Source organism: Rhinopithecus bieti, unplaced genomic scaffold, assembly GCF_001698545.2.
Source record: "Rhinopithecus bieti isolate Rb0 unplaced genomic scaffold, ASM169854v2 scaffold_11508, whole genome shotgun sequence".
Classification (NCBI taxonomy): Eukaryota; Metazoa; Chordata; class Mammalia; order Primates; family Cercopithecidae; genus Rhinopithecus; species Rhinopithecus bieti.
Window position 1 is genome coordinate 1,415,707 of NW_016806932.1, and position 23,472 is coordinate 1,439,178.

The 23,472-nt window shown below is 43.0% G+C and overlaps 1 protein-coding gene across 1 annotated transcript in view; it reads left to right on the forward strand.

The window, feature by feature from the left end:
• The first annotated feature begins 20,681 nt into the window (after positions 1-20,681).
• Positions 20,682-23,472, forward strand: part of OSTM1 (osteoclastogenesis associated transmembrane protein 1) — a 34,707-nt gene continuing 31,916 nt past the window's right edge. Inside the window, exon 1 of the mRNA XM_017878748.1 lies at positions 20,682-21,189. Within this exon, the coding sequence (XP_017734237.1) occupies positions 20,788-21,189 (402 nt within the window). The 5' untranslated portion in view covers positions 20,682-20,787. The remainder of the gene's footprint in view (positions 21,190-23,472) is intronic.

The following is a 23,472-nucleotide window of genomic DNA, read 5'->3' on the forward strand; positions in this document are numbered from 1 at the left end:
GAACCCAGAAGGTGGAGGTTGCAGTAAGCCGAGATCATGCCGTTGCACTCCAGCCTGGGCAACAAGAGTGAAACTCTGTCTCGAAAAAAAAAAAAAGTCACAAGGATATATTTTTAAATTAGTATGTGGTGGCTGGGTGTGGTGGCTCATGCCTGTAATCTCAGCACTTTGGGAGGCCAAGGCAGGCGGATCACAAGGTCAGGAGATCGAGACCATCCTGGCTAACATGGTGAAACCCCGTCTCTACTAAAAACACAAAAAATTAGCTGGGTGTAGTGGCGGACGCCTGTAGTCCCAGCTACTCAGGGAGGCTGAGGCAGGAGAATGTTGTGAACCCGGGAGGCGGAGCTTGCAGTGAGCCGAGATCATGCCACTGCACTCCGGTCTGGGCAACAGAGCGAGACTCCGTCTCAAAAAAAAAAAAAAAAAAAATTAGTATATGGTAAAGTAGCAACTTCAATTATTGAATATGTCATTTTCATTACATGTTGCCTGCCACTTACTCAGTGTTCTTCATGCATTCAGATGATTTATAATAACTAATCACCTATATTTAAATAACTTGGGTCTATCAAAAAAGGTATTACTTGTCATAATTTTTTAATTATGCAAATCTGAATGGTAGGCTTGAATTTTATGGCTCATTTCCACATAGTTTTATTCCTTTTCCATTGATGACTTAGTTTTTTTTGAGGGCCATCTTGATTTCCCCTTAGGAAAAACCCAGTATAACATCTTTTCTTTCGTTTCACAATAAATGGTACAATTAAGATTTAATCAGAAGCACACTAGTAAGAGAATTGAAAGCTACTCTGAACCTGTAAATGAAATGTTACACTTTAAAATTGTTCACATGTTGCAACCCACAGCCTTAAAAGGCTACCATATGTAAACTTAAGACGGAGCTTTTTAAAATAACATGATTACTTGTTACATTGAACCTCTCCCTTGTCATGTGTCCACCAAAAAAGCTCATTTTATCTAAAAAAGAAAGGCTCACAGATGCTTCAAGAAAAAGGGGAATTTTCAGCACATGTGCTTTACAAAGAACATCCTGTACAAGCATTCAAGGGTGAGGAGAAGACTTTACTCTCCTTAATACATGTCCTACCTACTTCTCCCACTTTTTTTTCTTTTTTCTTTTTCTTTTTTTTTTGAGATGGAGTCTCTCTCTGTCGGCCAGGCTGAAATGCAGTGGCACGATCTCGGCTCACTGCAACCTCCACCTCCCAGATTCAAACAATTCTTCTGCCTCAGCCTCCTGAGTAGCTGGGACTACAGGCACACACCACCACGCCTGGCTAATTTTGTATTTTAGTAGAGATGGGGTTTCACCATGTTGGTCAGGCTGGTCTTGAACTCCTGACCTCGTGATCTGCCTGCCTCGGCCTCCCAAAGTGCTAGGATTACAGGCATGAGCCACCGTGTCCGGTCCTCTCCCAATTTTCATAGCCTCACAAAGATGCACGTTTAGGAAGTGATTTGTCCATCACATATGAATTGATTTTTAATAAATATGTAACTTTAAACGTGCTTTAAAAAACTAATACTTACTAGAATTTGGGCCTTCTAACTGTTTTCAAATTTAGAAATATCAACTTTTTTGAAATTTAGAAATACCATTTCAAAGACTGAAACAGAGGGTATATTTAAAGGTGATTTGCATCTACAGCCATACCACTCTCAACAGGCTTCTCATTTGAATTGAGATTAATTGCTTTTCCGAATGGTGGGTTGGAATCGCAATTTAGTGTAGAACTGTGAGCCTTGGTGAGGCTGCTGAAAATGACCTATTGATATCAGTTGACTATAAGAAAGAGGAGTGACTTTGCTCCAGCGTGGATTTCTGGAAATTATATGTTTAAGTGCCTAAGGCTTGAAAGGTTTCTGATAACCTGGACTATAAGTAGATTTGTATTATAGAAACCTTTTCTATCCATCCTGTTCTTTACATCCAAGTCCAGAGGGCCTAATCATGGGATGAAGCAGAGAAATAACCAAGTGCTTGCAAACATTATGGAGATCAGAAATTGCAGGAAATCCAGAACGCTCAAAGTCTTGACATTCAGAGGGTGGCCCAGAATTTATGCTCTAAATGCAGAACGTGTCTGGAGACAATTTATTATCCATAGGTCTCAGTCATTGAGACAATATATTATCCTAATCAGTACAACTTCTAATAATGGGGTAGATGATATTTTAATATATTTTGAAAGGAAGTAGAAGGATCTTCTAGAGGTAATTATTTTAGAGAGATGGCTAATTATCTCATGTTTAAAGATCTCCAGAAAGATGACTTTATTAACCTTGAGCGTTAAATTTCTTTTTCTACATTTTTTAGAATATAACCTGAATAGTAGTGGCCACATATAATGCCTGTCAGGATGACATTAAATCACATTTCTTCCAGAATGGCATTCATTTGCTCAGAATGTATAACCAAGGATACACATAAACACATGCATGCACGCAAGCACGCATGCACTAAAGCAGAGATTAAGACCAGCATGGAATAACAGACTTGCTGTCCTGAGTTGATACCATTTCATTCTAAAGCAGAGAAATTTGATGGTTTTGATGTTTTGATGTTTTAGGTAGTCCATCATAGCTTTGTGTCCGGTAAGTGTATTATTTGCTTTAGACTTTATGAAATACTAGAAATACCTTATGGGTCTTCAGTTTTTTCCTTGTAGACCCCTAGATGTCCCAGGATCTGAGGCTGAAACCCATTGATTTACAGAATGGTGACAACAGAGTCACTGCTTGTACATTATGGTCATTTCAGGCACTATGGTAACTGAGTTGAATCTCGGCAAAGATGATCCAGATAATCAACATATATTTGCATTTGAAGACGGATCATAATCCAATAATGTTTGCCACAATCAATTAAATCTTTTGTATAAAATGGCCCAAATATGCAGCTGGATGTGGTGGCTCATCCCTGTAATCTTAGCACTTTGGGAGGCCCAGCAGGTGGATCGCTTGAACCTATGAGTTTAAGCCAGCCTGGGCAACATGGTGAAGCCCTGTCTCTACCAAAAATACAAAAATTAGCCAGTCTCATAACCTGGTCTCAAAATAGGTAAATAGATAAAATTAAAAAAAAAAAAAAAAAATAAAATATAAGTTTAAAAAAGAATGGCCCAAATAATGAGTTTTACATTTTTTTAAAGAACCACACATATGGTATGAATTGAAGCGGCCTGGAAAGGTCCAGTTGCCTCAAAATTCCTCCCTTTACCAAACCTACTTAATACCATCTACTTCCTTCTCCCCAGTGTGGTCTCCAGAAGGGCACTGTTTAAGATCCATTTTCCATTAAGAGGGAAGAGAGGGCCTTGCACTGGACACCTATTAGATTTGGCACCCAGTTCCCCTTTTCTACAAACCTCTCCCTTCCCTGCTCATCCACATGGTCACAGGTAGGCTTCCAAGCAGCCATGGTTATATATTGTGGAGTTCTAATTAGGGAAAAGGAGTCAGACTGGTAGGATGAAGGAAAAGCAAAGAGATAAAGTAAATAAGCGATAGGTCTGCCTTTCTTCATGGTCCAGGACATATAAGCGAAAAGAGGAAGCAGATAAGCTATAAGTCTGTCTCTCTTTATGGCCCAGGACATATAGTCCTCCTGAGCAAATAACATATACAACTCACAAACCAAATGCTTCAATTCATCATCAAACATGCTGGCTGACAGAAGAATGCAAGTTGGCTTTCTGCTACCTTCGCATTATCAATCAGCCCAACAACCATCCAATAAAATCTCCAGCAAGCCTTTGTTTCCTTGTAGACAGCTCCTCTTCTGCTGGTTCTGCCCACTGCTCCCTGGCAACATATTCTCATACTTTCTTTAATAAATCTGCCTTTCTTTACCTACAACTGTCTTGGTAAATTCTTACCCACCCCAAAATCCTATACCTCACCACCAGCCCAGATAGTTGCTGCTCACCTGAGACATATATTATGGCCTGTAACCATCATGTTGGCTACAATCTGGGCTGAATAGAGATTCCTTGGAAAAATTGGAATTGGGAATGAGGTCTGGTCTTTGTGTGGGCTGAAATCTTTAATGCAAGACATATAAAAAACGGGAGTTTGGGCTGGGCACGGTGGTTCGTACCTATAATCCCAGCACTCTGGGAGGCCAAGGTGGGTGGATCACCTCAGGTCAGGAGTTTGAGACCAGCCTGGCCAACATGGTGAAACCCTGTCTCTACTAAAAATACAAAACTTCGCTGGGTGTGGTGGTGTGCACCTGTAATCCCAGCTACTCAGGAGGCTGAGGCAGGAGAATTGCTTGAACCTGGGAGGCGGTGGCTGCAGTGAGCTGAGATCACACCATTGCACTCCAGCCTGGGTGACAAGAGTGAAACTCTGTCTCAAAATATATATATAAAATAATGGAGTTTGTGTAGCTATATTTTCTACCACAAAGCCTGGGAAAACTTAGAGACATGTAGAGTAGAAAAAGGACAGACCGAGTGTTTGGTGCATAGTTCCAATACCATCCTGAGACGTGGTCTTGGTTTCATCCTTGAATTTCTCACTTTTTGCTGAAGTTAACTTGCATTGGTTTCTGTTTCTTAAAACCAATAAAGATCCAACAGATAGGCTGTCTTGATGGAAGTCTATTTGTCAGTCCAAGAGTCACATTACTGCCTCTACTAGATCAGCCAGTAGTTATCCTCAGATGCACAGAGAATCTAGTCCTGAAGACCTAGGAATACAAACAAGGTACCCCAGGAGAATCAAAATGAGATCTTGGCTTACATCTGACTAATCCAAGATTTATATGTATACACAAATGTATACATATTTCTTTGTTGTAAAACCAAATAATTAGTTTAAATAGTTGTCATAGTCTTTAAAATGTTAATAGACCAATAAAAGGGAACTGATATGCATGATATGCAACCATCTTCCCTGTGGTATTCTGAGCAGCAGAATGGTTTTCTTTCTTTTTTTCTTTTTTGGTGGGTAATTTCTTTCTCTCTCTTTTTTTTTTTGAAGAAAAAAATGACCCTATCAATAGTTTTATCATTCAAATATAAAAAGCATAGTTCTCCATTCTTCATAAAGAGCTGGGGTGGACGCAGCTGGAAAGGACTGAAAAATTAAAATATCAATCAGAAGAGCAGAGATTATTGTTATTATTTTTTTTTGAGACGGAGTCTCGCTCTGTCACCCAGGCTGGAGTGCAGTGGCGCGATCTCGGCTCACTGCAAGCTCCACCTCCCGGGTTCACGCCATTCTCCTGCCTCAGCCTCCTGAGTAGCTGGGACTACAGGCGCCCGCCACCACACCCGGCTAATTTTTTAGTAGAGATGGGGTTTCACCATATTAGCCAGGATGGTCTCTATCTCCTGACCTCGTGACCCGCCCACCTCAGCCTCTCAAAGTGCTGGAATTACAGGCGTGAGCCACTGCGCCCGGCCAAGAGCAGAGATTAAATGACTTTATCTGAATAGAGCAATTGGGCAAAATTAGAATTAAAAGGAAAATAAAATAGCTGTAAAAGAAGCAAACGTTTTAACACTGGCCCTGTCTTCAAGTAAGCATAGCGTAAGGATGGTAACAAGTGGTACTTGCTCCAAATGTTGCCCTAGGTAAATTCAGGAACATCCACTTCTCTGAGACATGGACATTCGTACACTTCATCTTGACTGTAACATTTACTTCCTATGCTTCTGTTGTTATGTACACAGTGAATATGAAATATAACTTATTGATAAAGAATATTTAAATGTTGATATATATATATATTTTTTTGAGGCGGAGTCTCGCTCTGTTGCCCAGGCTGGAGTGCAGCGGCCGGATCTCGGCTCACTGCAAACTCTGCCTGCCGGGTTCACACCATTCTCCTGCCTCAGCCTCCCGAGTAGCTGGGACTACAGGCGCCCACCACCTCGTCCAGCTAGTTTTTTGTATTTTTTAGTAGAGACGGGGTTTCACTGTGTTAGCCAGGATGGTCTCGATCTGCTGACCTCGTGATCCGCCCGTCTCGGCCTCCCAAAGTGCTGGGATTACAGACCTGAGCCACCGCGCCCGGCCTGATATATTTTTTAAGACATGCTGTATAGAAATAACATCTCGCTGATTTCTCTAGTAATCTATACATCTTAGGAAATTAAATGGATAATAAACAATAAATAATAAAACATACTTTAAAACTGTCAAGCATTGAACAACAAATTGTTATTTTTTTTAAATTTTGAGACAGACTCTTGTTTTGTTGCCTAGGCTGGAGTGCAGTGGCGTGATCCTGGCTCACTGCAGCCTCTGCCTACTTGGGGTTCAAGTGATTCTCCTGCCTCAGCCTCCCAAGCAGCTGGGACTACAGGCGTGCACCACCACGCCCAGCCAATTTTTGTATTTTTTGCTATTTTAGGTAGAGGTGGGGTTTCACTATGTTGGCCAGGCTGGTCTTGGACTCCTGGGCTCAGGTGATACACCTGCCTTGGCCTCCCAAAATGCTGAGATCACAGGCGTGAGCCACTGTGCCCAGCCTGAACAACAAGATTTTTTAATAGTGCAATCACTTTTCTATTTATAATTAACGTATCTTTACGAGTCAGAGTTCTCCAGAGAAACAGAACCAATAGTAAACATATATATCTAGATATGGGTAGACAATGAGATTAATTACAACAAATGGCTCGCATGACTATGGACGCTGAGAAGTCCCAACATCTGCATTCCACAAGCTGGAGACCCAGGAGAGTTAATGTGTGTTCCAGTCTGAAAACCAGCAGGCTGGAGATTCAAAAAGAGTCAATGTTTCAGTTTGAGTCCTAAGGCAGAAAAAACTAATGCACCAGCTCAACAGTCAGGAAGGAGGAGTTCCCTCTTATTCAGCATTTTTATTCTTTTCAGGTCTTCAATGGACTGACTGAATGAAGCCCACCCACACTAGGAAAGGCAATCTGTTTACTCAGTCTACCAATTCAAATGTTAATTTCATCCACAAATGCTCTCACACATGCACCCAGAATGACATTTGATCAAATAAATTAACCATCATAAATCTATTCCTTGCTAACCTGGCATCTATATGTATCTCCAAATAAAGACAATAACAAGATCATAATTATACCTAGTATGATACAACTATCTTCATACAACTGAACATGACTAACCCCTATTCCAGGAGATAAAGTCTTTCAGTGATGTTTAACTCTTTTCCTTGATATTTTATAACTTAAATATGATGATATAAAATTAACAGTACTTACATATTATAATATAGTATAATATGAAGTCAATATATCCTTTTTTTTTTTTTTTTTTAGATCCAGTTTCACTCTTGTTGCCCAGGCTGGAGTGCAATGGTGCAATCTCTGCTCACTCACTGCAACCTCTGCCTCCTGGATTCAAGTGATTCTCATGCCTCAGCCTCTGGAGTAGCTGGGATTACAGGCACACACCACCATGCCTGGCTAATTTTTTTGTATTTTTAGTAGAGATGGGATTTTGCCATGTTGATCAGGCTGGTCTCAACCTCCTGACCTCAGGTGATCCACCCACCTCAGCCTCACAAAGTGCCGGGATTACAGGCATCAGCCACTGCACCCAGCCTAAAGTCAATATAACTTACAAGAGAATAAAAGAGAGAAGAAAATAAAGATATTTGGGTTTTGTGTGTGTGTGTGTGTATGTGTATATATATATGTGTACATGTATATATATACACATACATATTCATAACAAAATATGGAGAAATATTCATAATAATTATATTCCCAATTTCTATAACTCGCCACATGGTCATAGCTTGTATTTATAACTACCTTCTACCGCCCATTCTGTATTATCTTCGATGTGAGCAAGCACCTCAGCTGGTGGTGATCCTTTACCTGTAGGGTAATCCAAACCTCCATTCCTGAATTGCCTGGGCCATTCACAATTCTGTCTAGATTAGCTTGTTGTAATTTTCCATCAGTCTTAATAGTAGGGCATAATAATACTAAGAAATACCCTAAGGGATCTCCTGTATTTCAGACATACTCTTCCTTACTTCCATTGTGGCGTAGTAGTCCAATTTCCCCTTGGTATCACCCCAGCCAGCACAGTAACTCTTCTTTAACCATTGATTTAGAGGGAGCCCAAAGTGGCCAAGTGGCAATCTTAAATTCCAATTCACTCATTCTTGTATCTCCTGGCGGATGCACTCCTCCTTTGGACCTCTAGCCCAGCAGGGCATAAAGTCATTAGAACAGGAAGCAAAAATTTTGCTAGTGGGTCACTAGGAGTAATAGTGAGTGGTGCCATTCTCATTTCTACTTGTGAATGCTGGCTCTCCAAGAAATAGTACCACATATTAGGCATCTAATTAACAAGAGAGTTTCTGTTATGTTAGGAAATGGGTTCAGTGATCAGACTTTGGTCACTGACAATGTATATCTATTGAAGAACACATTTTTTATGTATATTTTCATTCATTTGTAAATTGAACAAATATTTATTAAAATTATGTTGATACAAACTCAAAGTTCTAATACCATTCATCTCTTAGAAATATACATTTACAGCCAGAGAGTTTGTCAAGTAAATGTGATTCAACTTCACTGTTTTAAAAATATCTCCTAATGCCGAAGCTATAAGATAATCTATCTTCAGGTGAAAAAAAAAATCTGTCTTCAGGTGAGAGACCTGGAAATGAGATTGGCCACTGGAGTGAGTAGATTAGACTATTTGTAGAGTATCATGAATGAACAACATGATTTACATGTCCCATGTGTTCAGGTCATTCTACTCAGGCATGCAAAGCTTATGGGCATTTACTTAGAGCATTGTTTTGCCCATTAAAGAATTACAAAAATAGGCCAGGCGCGGTGGCTCAAGCCTGTAATCCCAGCACTTTGGGAGGCCGAGACGGGCGGATCACGAGGTCAGGAGATCGAGACCATCCTGGCTAACACGGTGAAACCCCGTCTCTACTAAAAAATACAAAAAACTAGCCGGGCGAGGTGGCGGGTGCCTGTAGTCCCAGCTACTCGGGAGGCTGAGGCAGGAGAATGGCGTGAACCCGGGAGGTGGAGCAAGCTCTGCATTCCGGGTTCACACCTTTCTCCTGCCTCAGCTCCCGATTAGCTGGGACTACAGATGCTTGCCACCATGCCCGGCTAATTTTTTGTAATTTTTAGTAGAGACTGGGTTTCACCATATTAGCCAGGATGGTCTCGATCTCCTGACTTCGTGATCCACCCACCTCGGCCTCCCAAAGTGCTGGGATTACAGGCATGAGCCACTGTGCTCAGCTGAGCACAGGAGTTTAAGTCCAGCCTGGGCAACATAGCAAGACCCCATCTCTTCAAAAACATATTGGAAGCTGGAAAGCAGGTGGACTAATAAAAACTGACTTAGCAGAACCCAAGCAGAAAAGCTAATCTGTATGCCTATAGTAGGAAAAAAAGGCAACTGAATTGTATTATGGAACCCTCAAAGAGCCCAAGAAGTGGAAAGACATCAGGTACCTCTGAAAATGTAGATAAAAGAAGAACCAAAACAAGATGATTGAAAGGCTATTTATAATACCCTCCCTACTATTCTATGTCCCATCCCAACTCCAACAGAATACCAGTAAAATCCTGATATCTGGAGAAAGCGAAGCAAAGGGAGTCTGGACCAAGAGACATAAGCATATTTGAGGGCAGGGACATTTTGCTAAAACAGGGGGATTAAGTAAAAGTTCATTCACTGAAGTTGAGTTGCCAGCACTGCCAGGATCAGAGATTACTGGCAGCAGGGTAGCATGCTGGCAGAGTCTTCTCTGAAGAGGATAATCTGCCCAAGAGAAACGATTTAAAATACTGATGTTTTCAATGCTTTGTTTTGGGTGACCATCCTGTGTGTTTTAACATGTTTTGCAGTGTTCTTGGTCTCCATTCATCAGATGCTAGTACCATACCCTTCTCCCAGTTTCGATAACCAAAAATGTTTCCAGACATTGCTAAATATACCACAAGGGTGGGGAGCAAAACTATCCCCACTGAGAACCATTGGCCTACACTGAAACCCACAGTCAAAAAGAACTATTCATGAACACAGAGTTTCCATTCAGCTTTGTAGTGCCTCTCTCTTAAATGTAAGCAGAAAGACAAGGTTAACTAGACACTTAAAGAAAAGTATAGATAAAAACAAACAGGAATAAAAGTAGCTTGGCCGGGAGCGATAGCTCACGACTGTAATCCCAGCACTTTGAGAGGCCGAGGTGGGCGGATCACCTGAGGTCAGGAGTTCGAGACCAGCCTGACCAATATGATGAAACCCTGTCTCTACTAAAAATACAAAAATTAGCCAGGTGTGGTGGCGGGTGTCTGTAGTCCCAGCTATTTGGGAGGCTGAGACAGGAGAATTGCTTGAACCCGGGAGGCAGAGGTTGCAGTGAGCCAAGATCGTGCCACTGCAGTCCAGCCTGGGTGACAGAGTGAGACTCCATCTCAAAAAATAAAATAAAATAAATAAATAAAAGTAACTTGGAAGAAACAGACTAGGAGGAAAAAAAAGACTTTAAAAAGATATAACATCTACATAGGATGCCAAGGAGGGCGGATCACCTGAGGTCAGGAGTTTGAGGCCAGCCTGACCAATACAAAATACAAAAATTAGCTGGGCATGGTGGTGTGTACCTGTAATCCCAGCTATTCAGGAAGCTGGGGGAGGAGAATCTCTTGAACCTGGGAGAGTTTGCAGTGAGCCAGATCATGTCACTGCACACCAGCCTGGGTGGCAGAACGAGACTCCATCTCAAAAAAAAAAAGATATAGCATCCACAAAACAAGAAAATTTGGGAATTAAAAATATAGCAGAAATGAAAATACTCAGTAGAAGCATTGAAGAACAAATTAACAAAATTTCTAGGAAGTATGATAAAAATATACAAAGAGATGAAAAACTAGGAAGACATAGAAGTTGAGAAAATTTAAGTAACCATCTAGGCGGACTGCATTAGGATCAGCTTAAGTTGCTGTTAACAGGGACTCCAAAATATAGTGGCATTAATAGCACAGAAGTTCTTTTCTCTGGGGCCTAGAGTAGGTAGATGACTCTGCTTTATGACCAGCTGGCTCCATCATGCTAAACATGTTGCATCCATATCCATCTCTGTATCCAGGCTGTTTCAGTTATTAACATTTCCTGTCCAGGCGCAGTGGCTCACACCTGTAATCCCAGCACTTTGGGAGGCTGAGGCGGGTGGATCACCTGAGGTCAGGAGTTTGAGACCAGTTTGGCAAACACGGCCAAACCCTGTCTCTACTAAAAATACAAAAATTAGCCAGGCGCAGTGGCACACACCTGTAATCCCAGCTACTCGGGAGGCTGAGGCAGGAGAACTGCTTGAACCCAGGAGTCAGAGGTTGTAGTGAGCTGAGATTGCACCACTACACTCTAGTCTGCGTGACACAGCAAGACTCCATCTCAAAAACAAAACAAAACAAAAAACATTTCCTAACAGGAAGAGGGCGGATACAATTCATGACTTAAAGATATGACCAGTAAGATATATGCACTTCAGTTCACACTTAGCTGCAAGGGAGGTTGGAGCATGTAGTCTTGCCATGTTCAGCTAAATCTCAGGAGTTCTATCATTAAAAGGAAGGAGAGAATAGATGTTGGAGGAAGTTGAGCAATCTCCACTATAAGGTTTAACATCTGGCTGGGCCTGGTGGCTCATACCTATAATTCCAGCACTTTGGAAGGCCGAGGTAGGAGGATTGCTTGAGGCCAGGAATTCAAGACTGGCCTGGGCAACATAGTCAGACTCCATCTCTACAAAAAATAAACGCAAAAATTACTGGGCATGGTGGCATGTGCCTGTAGTTCCAGCTACTTAGAAGGCCGAGGATCCCTTGAGCTCAGGAGTCCATGGCTACTGTGAGCTATGATTTTGCCACTGCACTCCAGCCTGGGCAACAGAATGAGACCCTGTCTCCAAAAAAAAGAAAAAAGTTTTAACATCTAAATAAAAAAGGTCCAAAAGAGTGAACCAGAGAAAATAGCAGAGAGGAAATCAGCAAAGAACTATATATTTGGGTGACTAGGTTTTGCTGTGGTGGTAATAAACCTCTTCCAAGGGAGACAACCCAAAAGTCTGACCATGTCATAGTATAAAGCTCAGTCTAGAATCTCAAAGTCTGGAATCAGGATAACCTCAGAAACCAGCAAAGATGTATTTGGGTGACTAGGTTTTACTGTGGTAATAAACCTCTTCCAAGGGAGACAACCCAAAAGTCCGATCATGTCATAGTATAAAGTTCAAAGTCTAGAATCTTTGGGTAGTATGTGGGACAGTTTCTACAACAGGTTCAAATGTGGCTCCTTCAGATCCAGAGACCTGTGAGCTGAAAGGCTAAGCTCTCTCACCTCATATACCAACGCACCGTAATGGAACGGGATCAGGATAACCTAGGAAATAGGGACCAGAGACGCACAGCAGACGTTAGCCCACTGCAAAAATGTAACAAAACAGTGGTTTCTAAACTATTTTTTCCCCTAGGGGAAACTTGAAAATAATCTTATGTGGAATCCAATAATTAAAGCAGATCAAAGTGGGCTGCTCTGCTTAGGGACTGGAATGCTCACTGAGCTCCTCTTACCCTCAAACTAGGGGCTGCTCCTGAGGAAGCTCCACAATATCTTTAGAGGCCATGAAGCATAGCAAAAGTGAGGTCATCAAGAGATAGTCAACTTTTGTTTCATCAAAGAGAGTAAAGGGACTGTTTAGAGAAGACATTGGAGAAAACAGAGATTATGAGTTCCATAGGACCCAGTAGAATGGTTTGGGAAGGTGGGAAGGCATTAGAAACTGGGTCAGGTGGGATGTGTAAGGTGATATGGTACACTCTCCTTTCATCATACTGGCCTAGGCAGTGTCCCAACAATTTTAAGCCCAATCATTACGCTGCTCTACACTTTCACCTGAACAACTAAACACTGCTGAAGCGAATACCTAATTAGGTCTATTAATTAGACCTTAAAACTGTGCTTACAGATCTCAAATAGGCATTCAATATTGCCTGGCAATGTTATTATATATACCTAATAAATTCATTTTTTCATAAGTTTATTTTGTTCCAGAATAATTATTTAATACCTTCTTTTTGAGCCTCAAACTGCTTATATTCTACCCCTCTCTAAAGGAAATCATATTTCAATAAATATTTATTGAGCATCTATTTCACGCCACTGTTCTAAGCACTGAGAAAGCAGTGGACAACACAGTCTTTGCTCTCAAGGAACTTAAATTACAGTGCAGGGAGACAGAAATAAACAAGTGTATAGGATTCCATATGGTGCTAAGTGCTATGGAAAAAAAATAAAGCAGGTTGGGAAAAAGAGAATGCTGATAAAAGCAGCAGATCACAGATTCTTCTAGGGCATAACAAGAGCTTTGCTTTAACTTTGGGTGATATCTGTAGCCACTGGTGGAGTCAAAGTAAAAAGAGTGACATGATCCAACTTAAATTTTGAAGGAATCACTTTGCCTGCTGTAGTAAGAATAAACCATCCATAAGAGAGCAAGAGTATGGATAGGGAGACTGTTTTATTGGCTTTGGTTCCTGGGCCTTTTCTGGTCATCTTTGACTACCTTCTTGGCTTAAATTCTTGCTTCCCCACGATTCCATGTTTTAATGGGAAAAACTGTCAAAGTATAATTTTCAAAAAGTTAAAAATGTGACTCTTACAAATATAGAATGAAAATGTGTCAAATGTGTATTAACTCATTAATATTAACTCATTGTCTCTCAAACTGGCTGAAGGCATTGAAAAAATGTTAGTATTAGGTTGCTGGACAGCATAGGGGATCATGGTGGATGGGAAGCAGGACTAGATTGCAGCTCCCACGCAGACAGACAGAGCAGTGTGTGGAGACTTGCACTGTAAACTTTTGCTCCAGAACGACTGCAGGAATAAGCCAGGAAAGCTCAGAAAACCCACAGACCGTCTGAAGAAAGTGGATGACTCCTGCCGGACCCTGTAGACACCCTAAATACTGTGAGCGCCTGTCAGGCCTCTGAGCCCAAGCCATCGCATCCCCTGTGACTTGCACGTATACGCCCAGATGGCCTGAAGTAACTGAACAATCACAAAAGAAGTGAAAATTTCCTGCCCTGCCTTAACTGATGACATTCCACCACAAAAGAAGTGAAAATGGCCGGTCCTTGCCTTAAGTGATGACATTACCCTGTGAAAGTCCTTTTCCTGGCTCATCCTGGCTCAAAAAGCTCTCCCACTGAGTACCTTGTGACCCCCTACTCCTTGCCCGCCAGAGAACAACCCCCCTTTGACTGTAATTTTCCTTTACCTACCCAAATCCTATAAAACGGCCCCACCCTTATCTCCCTGCCTGCACCCAGGTGATTAAAAAGCTTTATTGCTCACACAAAGCCTGTTTGGTGGTCTCTTCACACGGATGTGCATGACAGTGCCCAAGCTGTGGAAGTGGGAAAAGAGAACTGTCCACCCCTGAACACATACCTTCACTAGGGAACCTGAAGGTCTGGATTACAGGAGAATATTCTGACCTTATCTGGAGCTGAGTCAATTTAGAGAGCCGAGCAAAATACAGGGGTAAAGGAAGCAGCAGGAAAAGCCCTGTGGGCTCTCTGGGTCCCCGGGTAGCCATTTCTGCCTTGTCTCACAGGGTTCCTTGAGGAGGGCTGCCAGGGAAAAGACCACAGGGAGAAGGAAACCTCTAGCTGAACTTTGTAACAATTTCAACTGAATGTGAAGTCTCCTGGCATGAATCTGGTGTGCAGACTTCGCAGACTGGGAGGAACAAAAACCCAGCTGGCTTTCACAGTGGGAGGCTGGTAGCCTGGGGCAAGCTCTCAGCCCTGCTCTCCCACTGACTGGAAATTGACTTGGTGCTGTTGGGGGGTGCACAATGGGAGTGAGACCAGCCTTCTGGGTTGCCTGGGAGCTGGGTAAGGCCTGTGACTGCCAGCTCTCTCCCACTTCTTTGACTAACTGCATGACATAGCAAAGGCAGCCATAAACCTACTGGGAACATAACTCCATTGACCTGGGAACCACATCCCCATTCCCCACAGCAGCCACAGCAAGACCCACCCAAGGAGAGTCTAAGCTCAGACAGGCCTAACCCTGCCCCAACCTGATGGTCTCCTTTCCTACCCACCCTGGTAGCTGAAGACAAAGGGCATATACTCCTCTGAGTTCTAGGGCTCTGCCCACCACCTGATCCTCCCTATACTACCACAGCTGATGCTCTCTTCAAAGTGCCACCTGCCTCCTGGCAGGAGGCCAATCAGCACAAAAATAGTGCATTAAACAACCAAAAACTAAGGACCCTCACAGAGTTCATTTCACCCCCCTGCCACCTCCTCCAGAGCAGGTGAGGCACGTGCACGTATCCACAGCTGAGACACGTGCAGACTGTTCACATCACAGAACCCAGTGCAGACAATCCCCAGTACCAGCCCAGAGCCTGGTAGACCTGCTGGGTGGCTACATCCAGAAGAGAAATAACAATCACAACAGCTCAGTGCTCAGGAAGCCACATCCCTAGGAAAAGGGAGAGAGTACTTCATTAAGGGAATACCCCATGGGACAAAAGAATTTGAACAGCAGCCTTGAGCCCTAGACCTTTCCTCTGGCACAGCCTACCCAACTGAGAAGGAACCAGAAAAACAATTCTGGTAATATGATAAAACAAGGTTCTTCAACATCCATAAAAAAATCACACTAGCTCACCAGCAAAGGATCCAAACCAAGAAGAAATCCCTGATTTACCTGAAAAAGAATTCAGAAGGTCAGTTATTAAGCTAAAATCAAGGAGGCACCAGAGAAAAGCAAAGTCCAATTTAAGGAAATAAAAAATGATACAAGAAATGAGGGGAGAAATCATCAGTGAAATAGATAGCATAAATAAAAAACAATCAAATTCCTGAATCAAAACTTCAGGAAACAATGGATGCACTTACAGAAACACAAAATGCTCGGCAAAGTCTCAGCAATAGAATCAAACAAGCAGAAGAAAGAACTTCAGAGCTCAAAGACAAGGTTTTCAAATTAATCCAATCTGAAAAAGACAAAAAAAGAATAAGAAAATATGCCCCAGTATGCTGATTATTACTTTATTTCCAAATTTGAGGTAATTTTTCTTAACCATTTCCCATGAAAACAAATTTTTTGAAAGTCTCACAGAGTCTTGATTAACATTTTGAATTTACAAGAGGAATGTGAGGTGGCATCGCAGGTCAATTTCTCTTCCTCTTTTCTGGTTTCCAGACGTTTCCCTTTGATTGCTAGTTTTTGCTGTTACAATATCGCAGGCAAGAGATGCAAAGGACCTGAATTTATGCAATAGCATTACTTTTTTTTTTTTTTTAATTAGGTTTACATTTAAGACAAGACCTTTCCTTATTTTTATTCTTCTTATTCTTACACTATGGGGCTATTGTATTATGATAAATATAATCTTCTCTCATAATCATTAGTTAATCTCATCAGCAATATACATAACTACCATCTAATTCTCAGACACTATTTGAATTTTGCTAGTTGTCCCAGTAATGTCCTGTCAGGTGCAGTTCCTTAATCTTTCCTTGACTTTTGTAGCTGTAACACTTTTGAAGATTATAGTCGAGATATTTTACGTAATGAACTTTAATTTGGTTTGTCTGACACCTCCCTCACGATTAGAATCAGATTATGCATCTTTGGCAGGAATATAACAGAACTGACACTGTATTCTTCTAATTGCAGCCTATCAGGTGCATACAATTTCTGTATGTTCCATTATGATGATGTTCATGTTGATCGTTTAATTAACATAGGACTGGACAAGCTTTTCCACTGTAAATTTACTCCTTTTTCCCCATTTGTAATTAATAAGTATCTGGTAGGGAGAATCTATGAAAATAAATGTACTTATCAATCTATTACTTAAATTGATCCCTGTAAGCTTGTGGTTTTATGTAATGGGTTATAATTTGTTAACCATTATTTCGATGCTGAGATTGACTCAGATTTGACCAGTGGGAGTCTATTTAAGATGGTTTCTGTATGCCCTTGACATGTTTCCAACATTATTCTTTGAGCACTTCCTTACTTTCTGGCACAAGATGATCCAGTCTCAATTTGTGCTTTTTCTGAATCAGCCATTCCTCCAAGGATCTTTGGTTCCTTTTAGTGGAGAATGATACTTAGAATCCAAGATCTGGGCATTATGCATGCTCATTATCACTAGGGTACCTTTGCTACTAAGTGTTCTAAGTGGACAAAGCCAGAGGAAATACACACACACACATATATGTATACATACAGCATATATTCATATATGTACATACACATAAAAATATATATACATATATATTTACATCTATATTTATTTCCATACTATATATAGTTGGCCCTCTGTATCCATGGGTTCTGCATCCTTGGATTTGACCAACTGCAGGTCTAAAATATTTGAGGGCTGGGTACAGGGGCTCATACTGCTAATTCCTGGACTTTGGGAGGCTGAAGTGGGAGGATCACTTGAGCCCAGGAGTCTGAGACTAGTCTGGGCAACACAGGAAGACCCCATCTCTACAAAAAAAGAGAAAAATAATTCAAAATAAAACCACAATAAAAGTAACATGCCACTGAAAGTACATTAAAATGGTAACTTTTATGTTATATTTTACCATAATTTTAAAAAAGTATTATCTCCTAGTAGAAAAAAAGTAACAATAAAAAATAATATAAATTAAAAAACCAAACATAGTATAACCACTATTTACAAAGCATGTATATGGTATTAGGTACTGTAAGTAATCTAGATATGATTTAAAAGTATAAAGAAGATGCTTTAACAGAATGTAAGAAAAAGAGTATACAGAAGGAAATGTGTAGGTTATATGCAAATACTATGGCATTTTATGTAAAGGACTTGAGGATCTGAAGATTTCGGCATCTGTGGGGGGGGTCTTGAAACCATTCCCCAGCTGGTATCAATGGATGACTATGTATTTTAAGCTATGAATTTGCACTGATATTTCGAATTTTAATCCAACATTAGAGTTCATTTCTCTCTTTTCATATTTGTAACTTTCTTCTCTGACAGTCTGAAACTGGACTCCAATTATTCTTAATATATTTACTGATTCCATCAATCCTTCTGAATGCAAGCAACCTCCCAGTCACCGCTGCCAATCCTCTGCATGGAGACCCTTCTTATCTACTCAGAACCCAATACTCTGCATCAGGCTGATGCTGCCACCCTACCTCACACCACTGTCCTCTTCATCTTACCTGTGCTCTGACACCTCTCTCTGGGTCTCTGACACCCCATCCCTACCAAGCACAGATGCCTTCTTGCTCTACTTGACCTTTAAGATTGAATTGTTCCAGGAATGGAAAGCAAAGGAAGAGGGAAAGTGTCTGTAATTTCCTTAACATTTTTTTTTTTTTTTTTTTGAGACGGAGTCTCGCTCTGTCACCCAGTCTGGAGCACAGTGGCATGATCTTGGCTCACTGCAACCTCTGCCTCCCAGGTTCAAGAGATTCTCCTGCCTCAGCCTCCTGAGCAGCTGGGATTACGGGCACCTGCCACCACACCTGGCTAATTTTTGTATTTTCAGAAGAGATGGGGTTTCACCATGTTGGCCAGGCTGGTCTCGAACTCCTGACCTCAGGTGATCTGCCTGCCTCGGTCTCCCAAAGTGCGGGGATTATAGGCATGAGTTACCGTGCCCAGCCCCTTAACATGCTTTTTGAAGCCATCCTTTTTACCATTACAAACAATATTGCAATGAATAAGTGTCTATGACAAGGTTGTGAACTTGCTGCATCAAAGAGCACGTGCATCAAAGAGCACGTGTTGTTGATTCTGCACATTGATTTCCATAGAAGTTAACAATTTACACATCCACTTACAACACAGAATGGTGCTTTAAAGAATTTAAAAGAAAGATAATTCTAATACGCAGAAAGACCTAAGAGTTACGTGATGACTTTTGCAAAACTTAAGACAACTTATTTTCTCTTTTGGAAATACATTTATTGGTATACAAATCAAATTTCCTACTATTCAGTTTCTTATAAACAAAAATGAAACAAAATTTAGCTATCCAAAGCAAATTTAGGCACATAAAACAACAACTAAACCGGCGGGGTAAAAAACAACTGTAAGAACCCCCAAGCTAGGCAAAGCAGCCTGTGCCTGTAGTCCAGTTGTCTGGCAGGCCGAGGCAGCCTCCTGAGGATCCCTTGAGCCTAGGAGTTCGAGTCCTTCCTGGGCAGTCTAGCGAGACTATGTCTCTAAACCAAACCAAATACACAACAACGACAACAACAAAGTTTTGGAAGAACCGTCAGAAACATAAATTAGGACTCTAAGGTAAGTAGAATTTAGTGCAGCAGCTCTGCAATTTACAAGGCAAAAATTACAACCCTGAAAAGCAGGATGACACAAAGCCCGGAAGTAATTTTCTACCAACCTGGTTGGTCAGATACTTGTCAGATAACTGTTTTTCAGATTATGAGCTTAAATTCTTTTTACAGACTGGCAACGGTATCAGGACGTTTTTTCGAGTGTCCCCTGCTATTGCCTCGGGCATGTCAGAAACTGGATAGGAGTTTGAAGTTGAGTAGTTTGTCCAGGATTTCCTGGGTTTTAGCACTGAACGCGCTGCGTCCCTGGTACCCGTTCAGTTCCAAGCAAACCTGCTTCTTGGCCACTGTCGGACCAGACTTGCGTCAAGTACAGTCGCCACTACACAGATGTGGCTACTTAAATTTAAGTTAAATACTTACTTATTTTTGAGATGGGGGTCTCACCCTGTCGCGAAGGCTGGAGAGCAGTGGCGCGATCTTGGCTCACTGCAGCCTCGACCTCCTGGCTCAAGCCATCCTCCCCGCTCAACCTAGGACTACAGGCTTGCGCCACCACGCCCAACGGCGGATTTTTGTATTTTTAGTAGAGACGGGGTTTCGCCTCCAACTCCTGGCTTCAAGCGCTCTGCCTACCTCGGCCTCAAAGTGCTGGGATTACAGGCGTGAGCCACCCCGTCCGGCCCTAAATTAAATAAAATTTAAAATTCAGTTCCTCAGCCGGCTCAACACCATAAATGTGTCCAGTGGCTGCCTTAATAACGCAGATGTAGAATATTTCCCTCATCCCAGAGAGTTCCATCTGACAACGCTGAGGCAGACAGTTGAGAGCTTTTTAAAAAACAAAAAGCTCGGAAACCGCTAGGCTCCACCACCTGTAATAACCAACCGGCATTATTACTCTCTCCAAATGGGATGAGGAAAAAACTACGCTAAGGAACACCACGCAGAAAATCTGCCGAGGCACCGGCCAGCGGGCTTTCTCTGCGAACGCAGCCGACGGTCATTTCCACAGCGGAGGCCGTCGTCCGTCCAGCGAGGTAAGAAACTTGTAGGACGCCCGGAACTCCCAGAGAGGTGGGCGTTCAAGGGTCACGACCCCCGAGATGCAATTGTCCAAAGCGGTGGGCGCTCGTAGTCACCGGCTGGCGAGCCTGGGCTCGGCAGCCCTCAGTGCTCCGCTCCGGCCCGCACCGCGTCTAACGCCAGCTGGGGAGCGCGCAGCCGCAGGGTGGGCGCGTCCCGCACGCGCGCAGGCCTGCGTACGGGAGACAGCCGGCAGCCAATGGGGCGGGGCGTCGCGCGCAAGGGGCGGGGCCGTGACGCGCCCTCCTCGTGACCCGGCTCTAGGCCTGCGCTTGCGGAAACCGGAAGCGGCGGCTGTCCGCGGTGCCGGTTGGGGGCGGAGGGGTGGTGGTGGGCGCCTTGGGGTGTGTGAGCCCCGTGATGGAGCCGGGCCCGACAGCTGCGCGGCGGAGGTGTTCGTTGCCGCCGTGGCTGCCGCTGGGGCTGCTGCTGTGGTCGGGGCTGGCCCTGGGCGCGCTCCCCTTCGGCAGCAGTCCGCACCGGGTCTTCCACGACCTCCTGTCGGAGCAGCAGTTGTTGGAGGTGGAGGACTTGTCCCTGTCCCTGCTGCAGGGTGGAAGGCTGGGGCCTCTGTCGCTGCCCCCGGACCTGCCGGATCTGGATCCCGAGTGCCGGGAGCTCCTGCTGGACTTTGCCAACAGCAGCGCAGAGCTGACAGGGTGTCTGGTGCGCAGCGCCCGGCCCGTGCGCCTCTGTCAGACCTGCTACCCCCTCTTCCAACAGGTCGTCAGCAAGATGGACAACATCAGCCGAGCCGTGGGGGTGGGTACAGGACCACGTCCCGCACTGTGGCGCGGGAGAGTTGGGAAAGGAGGAGGATGTAATGATGGTCAATGCTGGGGGCCTCAGTTTCCCCAACAGTAAGAAAAAGGGGTTGGACTTTGTGGAGTTGGGACATTAGGAAAAGGGGTGGCATTATGGGGCTTGGGGTTTGGGTTTTGCTTCAATGAATGCTGTTGGACAGCTTTTGTTCATATAGGTGTGATTGGTTTTCTTGGGGGTCCTGATGCCTCAACCCTCTTCCTCTTCCTCCGCCCAATCCACCATAGCTTCTCCTCATCTTCTCCAGGAGTTCCCGGGAAGGATCCTTTTCTGAAACAGATGGGGTGGAGACACTGGTAGTGGTTGGGAATTTGAGCTTTGTAGCCGGAAATGTTCCATGTCCACCACCTTCTAACTATGTAACCTTGGATTAATTGTGTTCTCAGAACCTTAATTTCCTCCTCTATAAAGTGGAAAGAACAGCTGCCTAATGCGGCTGTTGGAAGAATTAAAAGAGATATTGCCTGTGACTTCATCTTTGTGATATAGACAGTCTGGAGCTAGCGGCCAGGAGTCCAGTTCCATTCTGCTTATTAGCAGTATACTCTGGGCAAGTTACTTACATTCTCTGTCCCTGTTTACTAATCTGTAAAATGGGGATAGGCCGGGCGCAGTGGCTCACGCCTGTAATCCCAGCACTTTGGGAGGCCAAGGCGGGTGGATCACGAGGTCAGGAGATCAAGACCATCCTGGCTAACACAGTGAAACCCCGTCTTTACTAAAAAATACAAAAAATTAGCCTCACGTTGTGACAGGCGCCTGTAGTCCCAGCTACTCTGGAGGCTGAGGCAGGAGAATGGCGTGAATCTGGGAGGCGGAGCTTGCAGTGAGCCGAGATCGCGCCACTGCTCTCCAGCCTGGGCGACAGAGCGAGACTCCGTCTCAAACAACATCAACAACAACAAAAACAACAACAAATTAGAAAACTGACACATAGTAATACCTCTAAGTAAATGGGAGATAAAATTTTAAGAAATTGTAAGACTGCACTTCATTCTTGGTACCTTGAGGGTGTTTCTAGTTGTGTGGTACCTGCTGTGAGGGCCTTAATTTAAAAAAGAAAAACAGACACAATTCCTGCTCTTAAGTACTTTATAAAGTTTAGGAAAATATTAGAGTGTCAGGGTTGGTGGGAGTCACGAGGTGTGGGCCGGATATGTTTGGTAAAGGAAAAACATGAGGAATAACATTGGGATTGGAGAATGAGAAAGTTCCTCTTGTATTAAGGGGACAGCAAGTAGTCTCATGAAAATGTGGTTGGAATCATTTCATAAATTTAAACTTGTCTAAACTTGTTTGTAGTTGCACTAAATATAAATTTGTATCTAGTTGTATCCTGCTTTAAGTCAGCCTGTTATTATTTAAAATAAATCTGTCATGGCTGTGTGTGGTGGCTCATGCCTGTAATCCCAGCACTTTGGGAGGCTGAGGTGGAGGATCGCCTGAGGTCAGGAGTTTGAGACTAACCTGACCAACATGGTGAAACCCCTGTCTCTACTAAAAACACAAAAATTATCCGGGTGTGGTGGCATATGCCTGTAGTCCCAGCTGCTCTGGAAGCTGAGGCAGAAAGATCACTTGACCCTGGGATGCCAAGGTTGCAGTGGGCCGAGACTGCGCCCCTGCACTCTAGCCTGGGCAACAGAGTGAGACTCTATCTCAAAATAAATAAATAAATAAATAAATAAATAAAATAAAAAATCTGTCATTTTACATAGATGGGGAATTTATTTGCATTAAATAAATTCTGTAGTCAACCTTTCTGTAAAGAGCATGTGTTTTTGTTTGTTTTTTCTTTTTTTTTTTGAGACAAGGTCTCGCTCTGTTGCCCAGGCTAGAGTGCGGTGGCGTCATCTTGGCTCACTGCAGTCTCTGCCTTCTGGGTTCAAGTGATTCTCCTGCCTCAGCTTCCCGAGTAGCTGGAACTACAGGTGTGCACCACCACACCTGGCTATGTTTTTTATTTTTAGTAGAGACAGGTTTCACCATGTTGGCCAGGCTGGTCTCGAACTCCTGGCCTCAAATAATCCACCCACCTCGGCCTCCCAAAGATTTGGGATTACAGGTGTGAGCCACCACATCTGGCCAAGGACATATTTTCAAGGTAAATAAATTCAGGCTTACATGCAGTATTTTCCAGGCACACTTGCGTTGGGTATAGCAAGGAATATATATCTTACTATCACTTTAAAACATAGTACCCAAGACATGTCCCTATCAACT